At 35.5% G+C, this 18455-nt stretch overlaps 2 protein-coding genes and 1 long non-coding RNA gene across 3 annotated transcripts; 2 read left to right on the top strand and 1 right to left on the bottom strand.

Annotated features, from left to right (window-relative positions):
* Window positions 1–1220: 1220 nt before the first annotated feature.
* Window positions 1221–3186, top strand: LOC115926646. Its single transcript, XR_004065186.1, has 3 exons — window positions 1221–1733; window positions 2370–2489; window positions 3129–3186. It is a non-coding gene; the product is annotated as an uncharacterized LOC115926646 (long non-coding RNA).
* Window positions 3187–3653: 467 nt separating this feature from the next.
* LOC105441098 (fibropellin-3-like) lies at window positions 3654–7925 on the top strand. The gene is made up of 8 exons (XM_030990989.1): window positions 3654–3747; window positions 3851–3988; window positions 4361–4486; window positions 5241–5357; window positions 6205–6321; window positions 6764–6883; window positions 7214–7298; window positions 7787–7925. Exons 1-8 carry the CDS (start codon window positions 3654–3656, stop codon window positions 7923–7925), a joined length of 936 nt encoding a protein of 311 aa, XP_030846849.1.
* Window positions 7926–8786: 861 nt separating this feature from the next.
* Window positions 8787–18157, bottom strand: LOC585815 (putative L-aspartate dehydrogenase). Its single transcript, XM_785625.5, has 9 exons — window positions 18001–18157; window positions 16738–16846; window positions 15769–15904; window positions 15173–15257; window positions 14496–14639; window positions 14018–14120; window positions 12961–13081; window positions 11515–11672; window positions 8787–11028 (listed from the first exon to the last, which is right to left on the bottom strand). The coding sequence occupies exons 2-9, from the start codon at window positions 16781–16783 to the stop codon at window positions 10991–10993; spliced, it is 831 nt and encodes a 276-aa protein (XP_790718.2). The 5' UTR covers window positions 16784–16846; window positions 18001–18157; the 3' UTR covers window positions 8787–10990.
* Window positions 18158–18455: the final 298 nt, after the last annotated feature.

Here is an 18455-nt window from a genome sequence, read left to right as displayed (position 1 = left end):
CAGTTATTATAACTGTATTTTTTACAATGAAAAAAAAACCCTGAGTTGTGACTGATAATCATACTACTTTTCATCCATTACTATTTTTAGATCTATGCGCTGATAACCAGTGTCAGAACGGAGGATTTTGCATTCCTTTCCCAGGTTCCAGCCCTCCATACTTCTGTAACTGTCCAGGAGGGTATAACGGCCAGTTCTGTCAAACAGGTAATATAAATGTCGCCACATTGCATTCTATTACAATATCAATATTCAGCCAACTGAACCATTATAATTAAGACAGTTTACAACAGAAAATCATTTCTTGATATCAAAAAATAGGAATAAATGTTAAAACGGTTTGCCACGGACACGCATGATAAGTGGACGTTCATGCCGTTCTCGTCCACTCAATCTAAAAGTCCGTAATATTGCTGATACAAGGATTTGAAACCTGTACATTGTGGCTCATATAGTCCGAAGACTGGACCACAACGCCCCTACATTCATTTCTGTATGGATATAAGAATACCACGCACATCCCTTTCTATACTATCTACCACCTGGTTATAGCGGCCAATACTGCCAAACAGGTTTGCTCCTTCATACTTCAATATAGTGATTCAATAGCAGATTTTCATCATGGATCTGTTCAAAAATACCACACACACGACCACACGCGCACCCACACACGCACTCACACACACACACACACACCCACGCACACAAACACACAAACACACAAACATTATCATCATCTCCTGCATCTATCACTCTGACTCCAAAAATATACTGTAATAACTTTTATTTGATGATGAAACAGAGACACTGTGATTTAAATCACTTTTTCAATACCGTACGTACGACACCATGCATAGCAAAGGATTCATGATAGGTGGCACATTAGTCATGAAATCCAGGTGTTGGATTTTGTTTTTCTAGTTCTATCGAACTACTAGTGAAACTCGTTTAATATGGAGAAGAAAAGTTTTTAAAAAAAATTATTTTCGAATCATTTTAATTCAGGCCAATCAGAGATAGCAAAAAAATGAAATATGTTCACGATATTGAGTACGTACATGTGTGTGTCAAGGGATGTAGACCTACTTTAATTTGAATACACAGACTTAACCCTCTAAACAGCAGAATAATAAATTCATTTATATAAATGTTACGAATTACGAATGTTAATTTATTGAATTTAAAGCCCCACTGTCCTACTTTAAACTCTTTAATATAAAACAAATTAAGGGTTTATTAAGAGTTTGAAAGAACCCGTACAATATCCATGTGATCAGTTTTGTGCTGTCTCATTTCGAGACACATACAAAACAGCTCAGTAGAGAAATATTACTTTATCAGATAAAAACCAATAGGTTAATAGAAAGTATTAACATGATATAACATAATCCTAAATAATTGCAATAGATCAACTAAGTGCAATATCGCTTCCATATTACATAGCCTATATAAATCATGTTCCAAATATAATATGCTATTAAAAAGTTAGCACATTTCAAATGACGGACAAGGCTATGATGTCTTGAATGGTCTATGGGATCGTTGTTTATGATTACGTGAAAATAACTTTCCTTGGTTTAACTTCTATTTCGTCGTTTACTTAACTCTTCCAGCTTTAGATCCATGTGCCAGTAGCCCATGTCAAAACGGGGGAACTTGTAATTCTCCGGGACCAAGTCTTCCCTTCACCTGTAACTGCCCAGTCGGGTACACAGGCCAGCTGTGTCAATCAGGTCGGATATCTCAATCACTTGAATTCAGGTCAATCAGAGATAGCGAAAAAATGAAATATGTTCACGTTGTTGAGTACGTACATGTGTGTGTCAAGGGATGGAGACCTACTTTAATTTGAATACACAGATTTCACCCTCTAAACAGCAGAATAATAAATTCATTTATATAAATGTTACGAATTACGAATGTTAATTTATTGAATTTAAAGCCCCACTGTCCTACTTTAAACTCTTTAATATAAAACAAATTAAGGGTTTATTAAGAGTTTGAAAGAACCCGTACAATATCCATGTGATCAGTTTTGTGCTGTCTCATTTCGAGACACATACAAAACAGCTCAGTAGAGAAATATTACTTTATCAGATAAAAACCAATAGGTTAATAGAAAGTATTAACATGATATAACATAATCCTAAATAATTGCAATAGATCAACTAAGTGCAATATCGCTTCCATATTACATAGCCTATATAAATCATGTTCCAAATATAATATGCTATTAAAAAGTTAGCACATTTCAAATGACGGACAAGGCTATGATGTCTTGAATGGTCTATGGGATCGTTGTTTATGATTACGTGAAAATAACTTTCCTTCGTTTAACTTCTATTTCGTCGTTTACTTAACTCTTCCAGCTTTAGATCCATGTGCCAGTAGCCCATGTCAAAACGGGGGAACTTGTAATTCTCCGGGACCAAGTCTTCCCTTCACCTGTAACTGCCCAGTCGGGTACACAGGCCAGCTGTGTCAATCAGGTCGGATATCTCAATCACTTGAATTCAGGTCAATCAGAGATAGCGAAAAAAATGAAATATGTTCACGTTGTTGAGTACGTACATGTGTGTGTCAAGGGATGGAGACCTACTTTAATTTGAATACACAGATTTCACCCTCTAAACAGCAGGATAATAAATTCATTTATATAAATGTTACGAATTACGAATGTTAATTTATTGAATTTAAAGCCCCACTGTCCTACTTTAAACTCTTTAATATAAAACAAATTAAGGGTTTATTAAGAGTTTGAAAGAACCCGTACAATATCCATGTGACCAGTTTTGTGCTGTCTCATTTCGAGACACATTCAAAACAGCTCAGTAGAAAAATATTACTTTATCAGATGAAAACCAATAGGTTAATAGAAAGTATTAACATGATATAACATAATCCTAAATAATTGCAATAGATCAACCAAGTGCAATATCGCTACCCTATTACATAGCCTATGTAAATCATGTTCCGATTATATAATATGCTATTAAAAAGTTAGCACATTTCAAATGACGGACAAGGCTATGATGTCGTGAATAGTCTGTGGGATCGTTATTTATGATTACGTGAAAATAACTTTCCTTGGTTTAACTTCTATTTCGTCGTTTACTTAACTCTTCCAGCTTTAGATCCATGTGCCAGTAGCCCATGTCAGAACGGGGGAACCTGTAATTCTCCGGGACCAAGTCTTCCCTTCACCTGTAACTGCCCAGTCGGGTACACGGGCCAGCTGTGTCAATCAGGTTGGATATCTCAATCACTTGAATTCATGCCAATCAGAGATAGCGAAAAAATGAAATATGTTCACGTTGTTGAGTACGTACATGTGTGTGTCAAGGGATGTCGACCTACTTTAATTTGAACACACAGACTTCACCCTCTAAACAGCAGAATAATAAATTCATTTATATAAATATAAACTCACAGAGTTTCCACTATTTTGCCCCAAACAAATACAATTGCATCTTTATTTATGTGTTAAAGCAGCAACGTCATCAGATATTTTATAGCTCAAAGTCAAACCAAACATGTCAAAAAGTATAGTTTTTCATTGCCTAGATTATCAATCCTAGGTTAAGGATTTGAATTCCAGCCCGTAACTGAAATGCTTTGGCGAGACATTAATCCACATTCGCCTCTCTATATCCATGTGTAAATGGGTACCTGGCAGCTACTGGGGTAAAAATGATTGCAGCACGGTCCTCGGGAAGGGCTGCATTGAGGCTGATAAGACGTCCCTGGGTATAAAAACAAACTTCGTATTTATTATCAATATTTTGGTATTACTTTTATTATCATTATTATCATTAATATCGTTACCATTTTATTTGTTTTGAATTATCAGCTGTGGACCAGTGTTTAAGTAACCCATGTCAGAATGGTGGCTCCTGTCAGTCTTCTCCAAGTGAAAACCCTCCTTTCTCCTGCGATTGTTCATCTGGGTATACCGGCCAATTCTGTGAAACAAATCCGATTACAATAGGTATGTCCTAATTCACTTTGATCTCACCCCCCCCCCCCCCCAAAAAAAAAAATAAATAAATAAATAAATAAATAAATAAATAAATAAATAAAAAAACAATCAAGAAATAAATTTTAAGTTCCGATTGATTTGATTCAATCACAACTCTTTATAATACAACAGGGCCCTAGTATATTACCCAAACGATCACCTGTGTGTATTTTATCTTATCTAAGAGATAAACATAATGCAAGAATAATTAATTTCCATGCTCATGAATACGATATAGAGACATAAACAAAAGTTATAGATAAATGAATATTCTCAGAAACGTTATGAATATTTAGCTCTAGTATGTTCCGAGCACTTCTATTTAAATACTTTTTGTTTCAGCACCCGATGGTCTCTGTTCTCCCGGCCAGTGCATGAATGGGGGAACTTGTGTTTCTGTAGTCGGTTTATCCTACTGCGACTGTACCGTTGGATTTGAGGGAGAATATTGTGAACAACCAATCACAAGTAAGTATACTCCTTCTTTAAGTAGAATATTTACAGTTTATTTCACCCTTTCTCTCCCGATTGTCTCTAATCCACCGTTCTCGTTAGTTATCTTGAATCCTCTTTCGACGGCTCAATTTTCATTTTCGTGTTCAAAACCCTTTACAGTATCTTCTGTGTCTACAAGTACCCGAAACAATTAACTATCTAGCTTGGTGATTTTTCTTTCATGTATCCTGTCAACATGACTGCAAATTCTAAATACACGCACGACCTTTACTGCAGTTTGTTGACAAACTACAAAACATGTTTGATTTTGTTGTTGTAGGGGGGGGGGGGGGGACTTGTCAGGAATATTTATTTCACCCCCATTCGAGTTGCATATCGGTGCTTTTTGCAAAGGATCATCAATTCAAATCAATTCAAATTTTATTGATTTAAATCCGAACAAATAGGATCATGTTCATGTTTTTTTTTTTGTATAACATTGGATAACAAATTTCAAAATTATAGTGTAACATAGATAATTGAGTGTGAGAGTAAAAATTACAATAACCAGGAATGACAACAAATTCACGTACTATTATAGCACGACCTTATTCCAAACTCGTGGGAGACATTGATCATGGGATGACAATAAATAATGATCTTTACAATACTAAGGATCATCATGAATACATTTGCTAATACCCTCTTAAAAGGGGGCCCCCTTAATCAATTTTCTTTTCTATATTATGATTTAGACATTATATTTTGTTAATTTTCTTTATTTTAGCAACAAACGCATGTGCCTCTATGCCTTGTTTGTATGGTGGAAGTTGTATTATTGGATTAGATTCCTTTATTAGCTGCATGTGCCAGAGTGGGTTTACTGGATCAATGTGTGAAGAAGGTACACTGTTTCACTTTAAACTATATTTTTGAGTCAAATCGCATAAGGAATATAGAAATAATAATAATACAATATTTATAAAGCGCATAATAAACAGAAGTTTTTCTATGCGCTGTAAATTGCGGGGGGTGGGAGAAGGGGTCAGGATCACTAAACGACCCTTTTGGCAATGCGGTCATGTGTAATGACATGGAGAACTCTCCCTTGTTAATAGCTTATATCCACATTTCAGTGTAGCAGGTGTTTATTTTTCACTCCTAATGATGAAACAGACATATTTCCGCAGGAGAACATGTTTATATATATATATATATATATATGTTCCATAACACGTTTGAGAATCCCCGTACCACTAGTAATGGGACTTTAAAAAATGCATAACATCTGCTGTTCGAATTTACTTACTTTTAATTCTTGGTTTTACTTCTACTCTCTAGGAAGGGTATCTTCGTATTTAAACGTTGTCTGCTTCGATCGGCTCATAGTATACGTCAAAAAGTTATTGCACGATTGGATTGCATAATTATGTAGTTAATTTCGCCTTTATCTGTGTCTTCACTTAAATAGTGGGGATATCAGTAATGTATTACATAATTATATTGAATTCTTCATCTATGTAAACCCTTAGTGATAATTTAACAGATAAATTATCCAAAGTTAAAAATGTTAAACTGCCTAGTACAAACTTGATTATTGCTATACTAAAACGGAGTTATTTAATTGGTAGAAAATTAGGTGTTGCTTTTGAAAGGTATATATTGCTTTTTTTACATCTCTCGGAGCATAAAAATCATACGCAAAATAGTCTTTTCTTTACCAAATATAAAGCACTTTCTGTTTCTTTTAGCAATAAACGAATGTACTTCGAACCCTTGTCTCAACGGAGGAACGTGTATTGACGGACAAGCTTTATTTATCTGTTTGTGTTCAAATGAGTATAACGGAACTAGGTGTGAAGAGTTAGGTAAGTCTAAATATCCATATAGGCCTACAGCTTATTATAGCTCTTGCGGAGAGAGGAAATACATTGTGGAAGGAAACGAGTCTCTATTTGCAGCAAAGTCTAATGAAAGTACTCCATTTCAACTCCCCCCCCCCCTATTTTGTTTTATTATTGGCAAAGGTCAAAGAAAAAAGTCTGTCTCGGCAATCAAACAAGGGGTCTCTGAACCCCTTGATCCACTAAAGGAGAACATCGTCCCCATCTCTCTTTTCAAAATGAAATATTAATCACTATACACGCCGGGGAGGGATCCAGGAGTCTAAGCTAAAAAATAAAATTATTCAATTCCCAGTGCCATTTGGGGTCTGAAATTTTGAGGCAAATCTGTTAATGAGTACTTAAGATATTCCAGAGAAGATACTACCCTGATCACACACTCTACTAATCATCTTATCTTTTACAGGGCAGAGCAACCCTCCTACCACAACTAAATCACCAACCGTGGCAACTGAAATGCCATCATCTAGGTCAACAACCCGCATCAACGGTCCTTCTCCTCCTGAAATATCTGGAATTACTTTAGGTAGGTTACATCCCTCTAGTTCTAGCCCCTCTCTTTATTCTCTCTTTTATTTAATGAACGAAAAGGTGTAGACCTACATTGAAATTAAAATCTACCAACTGCAGTGCCATGTTTTTGTTCGTTTTGTCTAGAGAATGTGTATATTCCCAGTAGTTTTTTTTAAATAATGAAACGTATTGCCCTTCAAGAGGGATTGGTCTAGCTCCTTTTTCTCTTTCTTCTCCTCCTACTCTCTTTCTGTTTCTTCTTCTTGTCCTGCATTCCCCCCCCCCCCCCCGCTTATTGCCTCTCTTGCTCCGCATCGTCCTTCTTCTTCTTCTTCTGCTACAGGACAAATAGCTGCCATTTCATCAGGTTTGGCAGTACTCATACTATTCACAGCAGTCGTTTGGATAGCAGTATGTATTCGACTCCAGTAAGTGGTCACAGTGCATCAGTAAACTTTATTGTGTCTTGAGCTCCAGTTACGTTGATCTTTTTGTAATTGATCACAAAGAAAATAACAAAAAATATGAGATTATTCTCATAAACTTGACTTACAAATGTGCTCCCTTCCACAAATATAAAGTGTATTGGCATAGCTTTAGTCATGCAATAATCCCATATTTCTATAGCAATTTAAAAGGAAACGTGTGCCTAAATACAAACTTGTTAGTAAAGACGTAAGATGTACATTGTAATTAATTGATAAAAATGTGTGTGCGAATTTAGCGTGCAAACATTGTATGACCATCAAATCAATTGCGAGAAGGTCCATTGGTATGAAAGAAAACACCCATTTGAAATAAAATGTTTTGTAACATAATCCTAATTTTTTAAACTATCAGAATAGACAAGAACCTGTGAATATCATTAATATGTGTAATCTTTGATTCCTTGTCTCAATCTCTTGTCTCATTCTAGAAAAGAAAGTGGCAAAAAGCCAGAGAGGCCACTGTCGATGATCTCCCAGCCACACAGCTTCAAAGACCCGCCAACGTTAGACCTAGAGATGCAGGAAATAAACCAATCCAGGGGAAACGAAATTCATGTCCTATCCTAAAGACAAAGAATCTAGATTATATTGTCATTGTTTAGAAATATATATCTATGTAAAGCTATCTTAGGGGCATTGTGCCTGGGGCAATCTTAATACAATTACCGAGGAGTATATTTATATTATATAGCAATATTAGTATTATTATTTGTTTTTTGTAGTTGTTATTGTTATCACATCAGACGCTACATGCATCATCTCCACTCCATGGGGATAATTATGTTCACTATGAGGTTGAAAGTGAATTTCAATCACAATGGCTTTCGTAATTCTATGATATCCCCTGTGAAAAAAAGTTGTTGAATGCATATAAATGTCGTGGCAAAATACATTAAATGTATTGATGCATACTATACATGTATACTTTGGGGGCATAGGGGTGTTATTGTATAAATGTATATAAATTGCAATACCAAATTTCTTCCACTTGACTTTGGAAGTAGGTTGTAAACATATTGGCTTAATGTAAGTAAATGATGTGATCATATATATATATATATATATATATAGTTGTTTTATATGAAGAGTATAACAAATTCATTTATTGTCTAATATCCCACTCCGGTAAAAACAGTTTCTAAATATAAATAATAACTCTTAGAAACACTTACAAATGCAAAAGCGTTATATCCTCAAATCAAATACAAGTGTTGCTAAAACAAAGGTTTATCATGTAAACATGTTACAAATTTTCACGGACTTACAAGGGCGTAAGTCCATTAAAAAAATTGTGATACAGTCATCAACGTAGAAAGTAATCAATTCATGGATCTCTTGCTATAGAATCAAAAAGCCAGGTTTGTTTCAATCACACTGACGACCATGACATATACAAGAACTGCACACTTGATGACATTATTCATTATTGTTGTTTTTTTACTGTTTATTTTAAAAAGATATCACAAATATGAAAATACTCTTCAATCGTATGTTATAATACTGATTTGTTACAATAAGCCTCTCAAATTGATGTATCCAATTCAAAAACTAAAATGCAGCATGAATTACATTCATGCAAAGAAATGGTAGATTCAAGCTTTAAATTAGGAGATTTAAGCTTATGGAGTACACACAGAGCAGGAAAATATATATCTCTCTCTCTTTTCCTTGCAAAGAGCATAGTCCATAGATTAACATTAAACTGATAGCAACGATAACTAATTGCAGCCACATTTGTTTTTCTTGATCAGTTTGTCTAACCCACAAAATCAATTTGAAATGCGTCCTTAGATAAGAGGCAGGTCGAAAAGATTATATAAAAATAATTAAAAGCTCAGTTCTGTCTGATTGTTTTCTTTTTGTGTACGTGTGTGTGTGTGTGTGTAATAAAGTGCACATACCAGTCCTTGAGTTACGCCAGAAACGTATGGGTGGATGCATGTGAACTTTCTTTCACTGAAAAAAAACAGTTACCACCTCTCTCCGCAGGGAGTGTGATGGAACCTGGAAATATGATCAGCCTAAATAACCAAGAATATCAAGTCAAATTGACACATTTCTCTCCAAAGTGGACTTTTCAAGGCAATACTGGCCTATTTAATGCTCGTTCAGATACGGAGTGGTAAACAACAGCATTTTTTTCTAAATGATGACAAAAAATGTAAAACACTTTACATTATTGTATTTCATAATTGTATACATGTATGTATATTATGAATATGTGCACAACTCTTGCTACGAGCAGTTGCCATTCATTTACATTTCCTTGAAAACGTGACTAATTTTTGCAGGGCTTACAGTGCCATATATCTGAAACGGCCTTTACACAGAGAAGTTTGTTTGTATGTTAATGCACTACGAATACAAAGAAAATCAAATTTTCTATTAAACACAATGAAACAATGAATTTTTAGCTCTATCATTCCATTTTTTCAAGAAGTTTAGATGTATTCACAGTTAACAGTATTCACTTCTCTTAAATCCTCTCTATTTCAATACATTTTTAGCACATTTTAAAGGAATATCACCAGATGTGTAACACTAATTTCATTCTGAAATAGCTGAATTTTTTAAAGTCACTCTTGGTGAAATGGTCGGCTTGCTTAAACATAAAATGTTATATCTCAGACCTAGCATTGCCTTGAATAGGGGTTATCAAGGGATGGAGAAATGGTCTATAATTAAATCTCCCCATTTAACGACAAAGTAAGGATACATAAAACATGGCAAGAATTTTTCAGCTTTCCATTTTGGAGAAATAAATTTCAAATTTCAAAAAAAGGGAATCAAATGTTGAGGAATATGGCCCAGTTTTAGGCTTGTATATTGATGGAAGCTTAGTTTTGATAACAACAGAAATTGTGTCGATGGTACTTCAATCTTACCTTTTTGTTAATGCCATGATTAAGAAGTCTATCATATCATTTTATAGAATATTTACAACATACACTCATGGATAGGGGAGTGGGCAAGAAGGGTAAAAGTTATTGGGTTAAGCAATCAAAAATGAGAGTGAAATGATCGTCTTATATCAAACGACCCCATAAAATTCAAAAGCATTAGCCTACTGAGCAATCTATATATAGAGATCTGTGGTGATGATGAGGAAAAACCTGCATACATACAAGAATGAATCCAACATACCCATTCTTGTTGAAAATAATTTCCCAGCGTACATAGTTGTCTAAGGTGTTTTTGTAATAAATCTAGGTACAGGTATCATGTCTAAATCATGGAGAGATTCCCTACTAAATACCAAATAGTACATATAATGATGATGGAAAGCATATTTAACTCAAAGCTTGTAATCGATCATTTTATGATGAAATGTATAATGTTCATCATTAAGTTTTATTTCTTAATCTTTTAACATGACCTTTCTGCTATTGTGCAGATAAGCAAACTTGACATGCTAAGAATTGATTTGAAGAGTACCTTTCATTGACAAGACTTGTCAATCTTTTACACATTTACACGAGTCAAAAATAATGCTTGAATATGTTTAGTGTAGGACATTGACCGCGGAGCTATTGTCTCCCGAGCATGTGTCGTGCAATCGACGGGTTGCATACCCATGTCGTGTTTGGCGGAATGTGGATCACTAGGCAGCATTAAACAGCTGAAGACCTGTCTTAACATAGATGAACACCAGCTCCCTGGCCTTGTGCTCCTGATGATAGAATGAAGAAAGGATGGAATAATATTTGGACATTACAAAAATAACTACCAGAATAAAGTCTCAAATCTTGAATTTGTGTGTGTGTGTGTATGTGTGAAATCTGTAATTTTAGATTAAATACTTTTTATTGAAATGTAACAATAATCAAAAGAAAATCAGAAACATCTTTTACAAAAGTATCAACTTTATCCCCCTACCATCCCCCCCCCCCCCCCCCCCCCCCCGCCAATTTGCTCCTCTGTTAGAATTGTAATTGTTAATTTTGAGCCTCAGGAAATAAGAAAAACAGCACGGAGGGATATTGTGAAGAAGGGTTTGCATAAATAAATGAATGAGAGCATGTATTACTTTAGAATTGTTTCAAAAGTACCTAGGTAACCTTTTTTATATTATTAGTTGGTAACTTTAACCTAAATTTTTCCACAATAAATAGCATATATTGGCCTACACATATTGTGTGAAGATGAAGATACTCACTTAACACACTGCTGAAGAAAGAGACATAGGTAGCATTACTGGTGACTGCTTTGTAGCTTGCTGGGCTTTTTCTTGTCGTAGAGACCGTGAAAGCTTTCCCTGCACTCGCATCCCCGGGGCCTATCACGTCAATCTGAATTAGATGATACTCCCGAGCACTGAGAAGGAGGCAGAAAAAGCAATAATTTCAAACACATAGTACAAATGGAAAATGGTACTTTTGTAAAAGCCAATGAGGCATGACAATTGAATGCACCAGGCACACAAGTAATATTAAACAAAATGTAATATTTATTTCCTATCATAAAGGCAGTTCAAATGTATGATAATTTGTGAGCTTTCTCATTTTAAAATATGTTTGTTTAGAGAGGTATCATAGAAGGAGCCTCCCTGGAAAGCATTGTTCTTCAAATACCCCCAAATTAAAAATACAATGAGAAATAGCTGAAAAGTTTGTACCAAACTATCATGCCACATGTTGTTTAGTCCCATATAAAATTGTCTGTATGCAGTAACCTACATGTGATTTTCAACAAGACTATGTCAATTGTTATCATGTTGATACATCCAAAACCTCAGAGTATACAGCAATTCTTATGTTCTACATAATCCTTGTTCTCCTATGAATTCCAGATAGTTTCTTTCACAATTCAATCATAGGTAGCGCTGTCGTGGTCTAGTAAATATGTTGTCGGACTGTGGATCACAGGGTTCACAGCTCGAGTGCTGCTGCGGCACTAATGTCCTTTGGCAAGACATTAATCTACCTCCATTCCCGGTGGTAGATGGGTAGCGGTAAGAAGAAAATCCTTGAAGGTTGTGAGCACCAAAACCGGTAGCCTAGCAGAGCCGGAATAATATTAGAGCATCTTGATAGATACAACTAGTGTGCGCTTTCAAAATATCCAATATTTACTATCATACACAGTGGTCAGTAACATACAAATAAACTCGCTGTTTTGCAATTGACCACTATGTACGATCAAGTAAGCATACAATCAATTGCTAAGCTTTGTGTTAGGGGCCCCTGAACTTAAAGATAAACTTTAGTACTGGTAATGCGATTGCATTGTGAAAGAAAAGGTGTGGAAAGGATCAGAAACAGTTGATCATGTAGCATGTAAGTATTGGTGTGCACTGCAAGGTTCTGGAGTCATCAAAATCATAATAAATTTGACCAAGTCTTGGTAAAGTAACAAGCACTCACATAGAAAGCTATATGTGGGACAACACACATGGTGTCGGGGCTAGTACTGGCTTGATTTCCTTGTCTTTCTATGCTCATTACTCAGCCAGTATACATTTTCTTCCAAAATTGTTCGGCACATGTCATTTATTTGTAATCTTGAACATTTAGTGTAAGTTTCGTTTGATTCTGTGAGAATTTTTTTTTTTTTTTTACCAGTACTGGAGTTTATCTTTAATGAGCTCTGTCTTTAATCTTACTTAGGATCTGAGGCGATGCATCCTTGGACCTTTTCAAAGCCTAAGTTGTGTGCCATCATACACGCAGCAGCCATTGTGTTGACATTGTTAGGTGCTAGTGGACATAGGTCTTTCACAGGGCCTAGCGGAATATCAAAAGGAAAAAAAAAGAGCATTGATTTATAGAAAAAAGTAATTATACATGGAGGACAATTGCAACCTCCGATATATATCTTTCACTAGCCCCTCACCTCTGACACCTTACCTTACGATTACTCCAGAAAGCATTCAATAGTACTGCAAATAACATCATCTTCTGTGCCTTGTTAGAAACAGAAGGCCCAGGTAGTGTTACGCTCAAGGAGGTAAATGTCTGTATATATGCTGAAATCACTCATACAAGTGCATAGTAACCTATAGGATAATCTTGTACCCCAAACTACTGCACCACAGCAATTGCTGACACGCAACAAATCCATGTCAGCATGGTTTATCTAATTTGTGTGAGATTTTCATAGGAGAAAGATCATCAGATACAAGGCACGAATTTAAAATAACCTGAAAATTCAACTTGATTAAGGTGAAAGATCCAATCGATGGAATTATATTGAAATTATATGTTTGATCATCCAACACTGTAAAAGGCATATTTTTTAATTGGCTGATTATTTCAGTTGAAATATAATAAAAATAGGTCCATTTATATAGTGCAGCTGAAACTAAGAGGTCAACTGCAGCTTAAATTCAGACAGCACTTCACATGTACAGTTCTGTGGGTGGCACCAGTACAAAAAACATATGGGCCCATATAAAAACATATTTCTATATACTACAGGAAACAACTACAGCTATTCATCCACTGCAGTACTGCATTTGAGGCTTAACCACAAGTGGATAAAGTTGAGAAGGCATTGCCTATTTTCTTGCTTTCTTGCAATCTTACAATTCCTACCTTAAGACAAGATTATTCAATCATAGAGTCCTTTATCCAGATCACATCTCAAAATTATTTGTATGAAAAGATGATATGGACAATGAATTAATCTATCAAATGAGTTATTGATCATATTCCACTCACCATCATACAGCACAGTTGGCTCTAGTACTGTTTCATTGACCTCCTTCAGAGGACTTTCTAAGCGGAAAGCATCAGGATGCTTTGTCATGGTGATCTTCAATCCCTACAAAGTGAAAAAATTCAGATCACAAATCAAGTGTTTATTTTATACATATATATTTTGTATAGTTCTTTTACAAAGCTGTGCTTTTCTTTGTGTGTTTGTGTGTGTTTGAGTAATTCCTGGTGTTTGACATCAGCAGTGCAATCTGTATTTGAATAAAAATAAGCTAGATCTATATTAACCTTTCTTTGATTATGATAGATAGAACTATTTATTCCCTATTAAGCAATGACATATCAAATGATGTTTACTTCCAAAAATATATGCCTTCTAAACATATGAAGGTAGAATTTAAGATGAAACAAATATCTCAATTATTTTTAATTGCTTTAATGAAAAAAAAGACAAAAAGAGTTGCTCCTAACAGGCATCTACCTGCAATGTCCCTCGATCGGCCATCTTCTGAATATCTTGCCCTCCCCATAATGCACCACTTGGAATGTAGAGGCCGTGTTTAATGGCACCATCCCTAAGTTTCTTTTCAACATGTGCATCTGCCAAGGCTGTGGGAGAACCAACCTGATAGGGAAAAAAATGAAATCATGTTTAGGTTTCAAAAGATATACAAGTATCTACATATCCCTAAAAGTATAAGCTTAAACCTCTGTATTTGCTATTGATCAAAGCCTGAGACTGCCGCTTTGTTAGGAGCATATGGTTCTTATGACAAAAATCAAATGTGGCAGCTCATTTCAGTGTGTGTTCCATCAGTCGACCAAAGCAGCGAAAGAGTTAACCTACGAAAAACACGTTTTTCGAGTCAAAGAATAAGCTTTAAAAATTGTATCACAAAAAAAGTCTTAAATATGAACAAAACTATCCTATGATAAGTATGATGTGGTACAGGGAGTTTATTTGTGTGAGATATAAAGAGTTAATTCTTTTGGTGGAACTGACACTGCCATCATCAATGAAATTATTTCTTCATCCGTAACTGCACAACGCCAAATTCAAGAGTAACCCACTAGCGGACACCAAGGGGCAAATAAGTTTTGTATAACTTTATGCCTACTTCCAATGTATGATATCCAAGGTATGATATTTATACTTACAAAGTAATCTGCACTTGAAATAAAGTCTGCTCCATATTGATCTGATATACAAGGATGAGCAACTTCAATTATCAGGTCTGCATTTCTATGAAGAGGACATACAAAATAAATTTGTTTTAAGTATATTGTGGTATGAAAGGTTTACATGGAGTCTGGATTGTCATTTTGTGGTATGTTCGCAAAGGCATTTCAAATTTGTACGGTTGAGAGATATAATTCAGGGGCTGGTATGAATTGAATCACTATATTGGCTAGTTCTGCCTGTCACATGACAAGATTTTATAACAGGAAAAATTGGTATGCTGTATTCAAATAGAGAGTAAGAATATTAAAGCATTCAAAACTGAGAAATATCAGCCCAAAGAAGGAGAAAGAAAAAAAATAGTTAAAAAAAAAAGATTTCTGACTGACAGACCCATGTTTTGGCACCTCAAAGGTGATACAACATCTGTTTTTTTAGGTCTTACGCAGATATTCTGTTTCATACTGTTGTTTCCCGATATTGCTTATAAAAGATATGACTGACTAAAAAACCAGAAAGAGGGGGGTCTTTGTTGGGTGGGGTAGTGAGCAGGAGAGAAAGGGAATATGTTTACCTTGAAGCAAATTTACTTAAATCATCCAGAACTAGGTTTGGCGGAACAATCCCATCCATTGCTGATGTTGAACGGTTCCACACAAACACAATCTCAAAGTCATCTCTGTCCTTGATGTTTTCGAATAGATATTTTCCTAGAAGAATAAAAGAAATAGCAAAAATAAGTAAACTGTGAAAAACACTTCTAAAAGTAAGAACATACAAGACTGGTATTACAATCATTTTTGTGTATAGAAAGCTTGCTTCCAAGTATGATTTCAATGAAAGACATATCGGCAGAGTCTAGTGTATCTAAGGTGTTTTTGCTATGTACAGCATTGTCATTTGGTGCATGCATCTTGAGGAATATTAGCTCTTCACAACTTGACAGTTTTCCCAAGCAGCTAAACGTAGCAACAAAAAAAAGGTATGTAAGTTTGATGATACCTGTAGGCATGATTTGTATAACATGTACAAACTACTTTTTAAGGGTCAAATGGATGTTTTCAAACTATAATCAGAAGAAATGAAAAAAAAGGTGATATTTCTTTTTCTAGATATCTTTGTTAGTTAAACCAGGGCTCAAAATTAAAAAGGTTTACACTATTTGGTACATTGCTCTTCTATCACTGATTTCTTTTCACTGAATGCTACAATAGTAAAATTGTTTAAAGAAATTATTTGTTACCAACCCAAGGGTAGGATGTATGGATACTAATGACAAGTTTGTTCCAAAAGATTGGTGGGATTTTGTTTTAATTGGTTGATACATTAAAAACAAAGCAACTCTTTGCAAGTCTTGTACTGGAAATAAAGGATCTACATGTAGGTAATGATAAACAATTATTACACTTATATGGAGTCATAATGATGATGTTAACAGAGGCAGTTTATCTTTAGATACAACACTAGAAATTAAGTTATAAACATTAGCATGCACACACAAATTCATTTCTTCTTCTTCTTCTTCTTTGGTCTACCTCCTTACCAATTTTGCCAAATCCAACAATGCCAATTCTTCTCTGTGTTGCCATGGTAGCTTAATATCCACCGACCAGATCGTCTATAATTTCTTTGTTGCAATACAAAAGGAAACCCTGATGACAAAAAAACAAGGATTTAAATGTGGGAAAAGCATAGATTCCCTAAATATTTTTGAGGAGAAAACAAAATAAAGTGAAATAATACAGACATAAATTTTACAACATGTACAAATCCAATGGATCAATATTTTGCTAGGACACGATGTAATCGTTGACCAGTACGTTTGTAATGTAAGCCTAAGCCTAACAGTAACACTTTTAAATCTTTAGCCTAAAGTTTAGGCATTCCAAGTTGTGTGACAGTTTAATGCTTGTGACATGTGGAGACAGAAACAACCGTCTTGTAGTTAATTGTACAGTAGGCCTTATGCATATGATAGGAGATCGATTGTCATAACATAAAACTAACATTTGTAAACCTTTTTTGGTAAGAGTTCCTTTTGTACCCCCCCCCCCCCCCCCCCCCCCGAAACCACCGTTTCGTTAAATTGCTCCTCACCCCGGCCCCCCCCCCCCACTCTGTGAACGGAGGGATACCATGCGTGTTCCAAAACTCTCCGGCTCGTAACAAAAGAAAAAGGTCGACCCGTATTGACTTTACACACCGGGGCAGCGTCTCACGAAACCGTCATAAGTACAAGTTCAGCGACATCCCATTGAAATGCGTGTATTAAGTTTAACACGCCTTTCAATGGGATGTCGGTGAACTTGTACTTATGACGGTTTCATGAAACGCTGCCCGGACTTTTGCTGAAAAGAGGGGGGGGGGGGGTCGCTTGGAACACGCATATGGGTACCCTATATAACACTGAGTGGGGGCCGTGGGCTCCTCACAAATGCAACAAATAAAAGCATGAATAAAATAGTCTAGATCTAGTGCTTCATTTTATCATACGAATCTCTTTTCCACTCGACTATACCGGTACACACAAGACTGTGAATACCTGTGCAGGCGAATGAGTGGTTTAAAAAACCACGATATAGCCAAACAATGCAGAACTATTGTCAAATGACCAGACAATTTGAAACGAGTGCCATCTATCCCCTTAAACTGCTTAGTCCCGTGTGTACATTTATTGGACGTTCGCACCGAAATAAATTTTAAACAATTTAAATTAAAAAAACAGTGATATGTGAATTGGCTTCGACTAATATTCGAAAATTATCTATAGACAGATAAATCTTTACAAAATGGTGAGTTATTTTACCTCTTATTTGGATATATCAATGTTTAGTTGATACAAGAGAGTACACATATGGGCAAACGGGAACGTACAGGATGTGCTCAAACACTGAAATAAGCAAATGGTTTATGGAGCTCGCAGGGTAAAAGATATGGCCAATTTGATATACGTAACACAGAACAACAATACTGGATGTAGTAATGTACTGGCCCTTGTGCCCTATCTAGCTATAATTTCTGCCATTTGAGAGCATTCATTTAAGTCACTGAATTTTAAAATAAAGTCTAAGATTATTCATTTTCGTTCAATCAAAATTCTACGAAAATCCTGCTACCCTTTTTAAGCTAAATTTAACAAAGGGGATCGGCAGGGTGTAATAATAGCGGCTGCCACTGAGTATTATTGCTTTCGCTTTCGGTGCCTGATTCTTGCTTCCCTTTCCTTGTTAACGTGCCAATAAAATTTGAAAATTCGAGGGA

This window comes from Strongylocentrotus purpuratus, unplaced genomic scaffold (assembly GCF_000002235.5).
Source record: "Strongylocentrotus purpuratus isolate Spur 01 unplaced genomic scaffold, Spur_5.0 spur5_scaffold_2, whole genome shotgun sequence".
In the NCBI taxonomy this organism is placed as follows: Eukaryota; Metazoa; Echinodermata; class Echinoidea; order Camarodonta; family Strongylocentrotidae; genus Strongylocentrotus; species Strongylocentrotus purpuratus.
The sequence above is the reverse complement of the archived record's forward strand: the minus strand, read 5'-3'. Positions and strand labels throughout refer to the sequence as shown.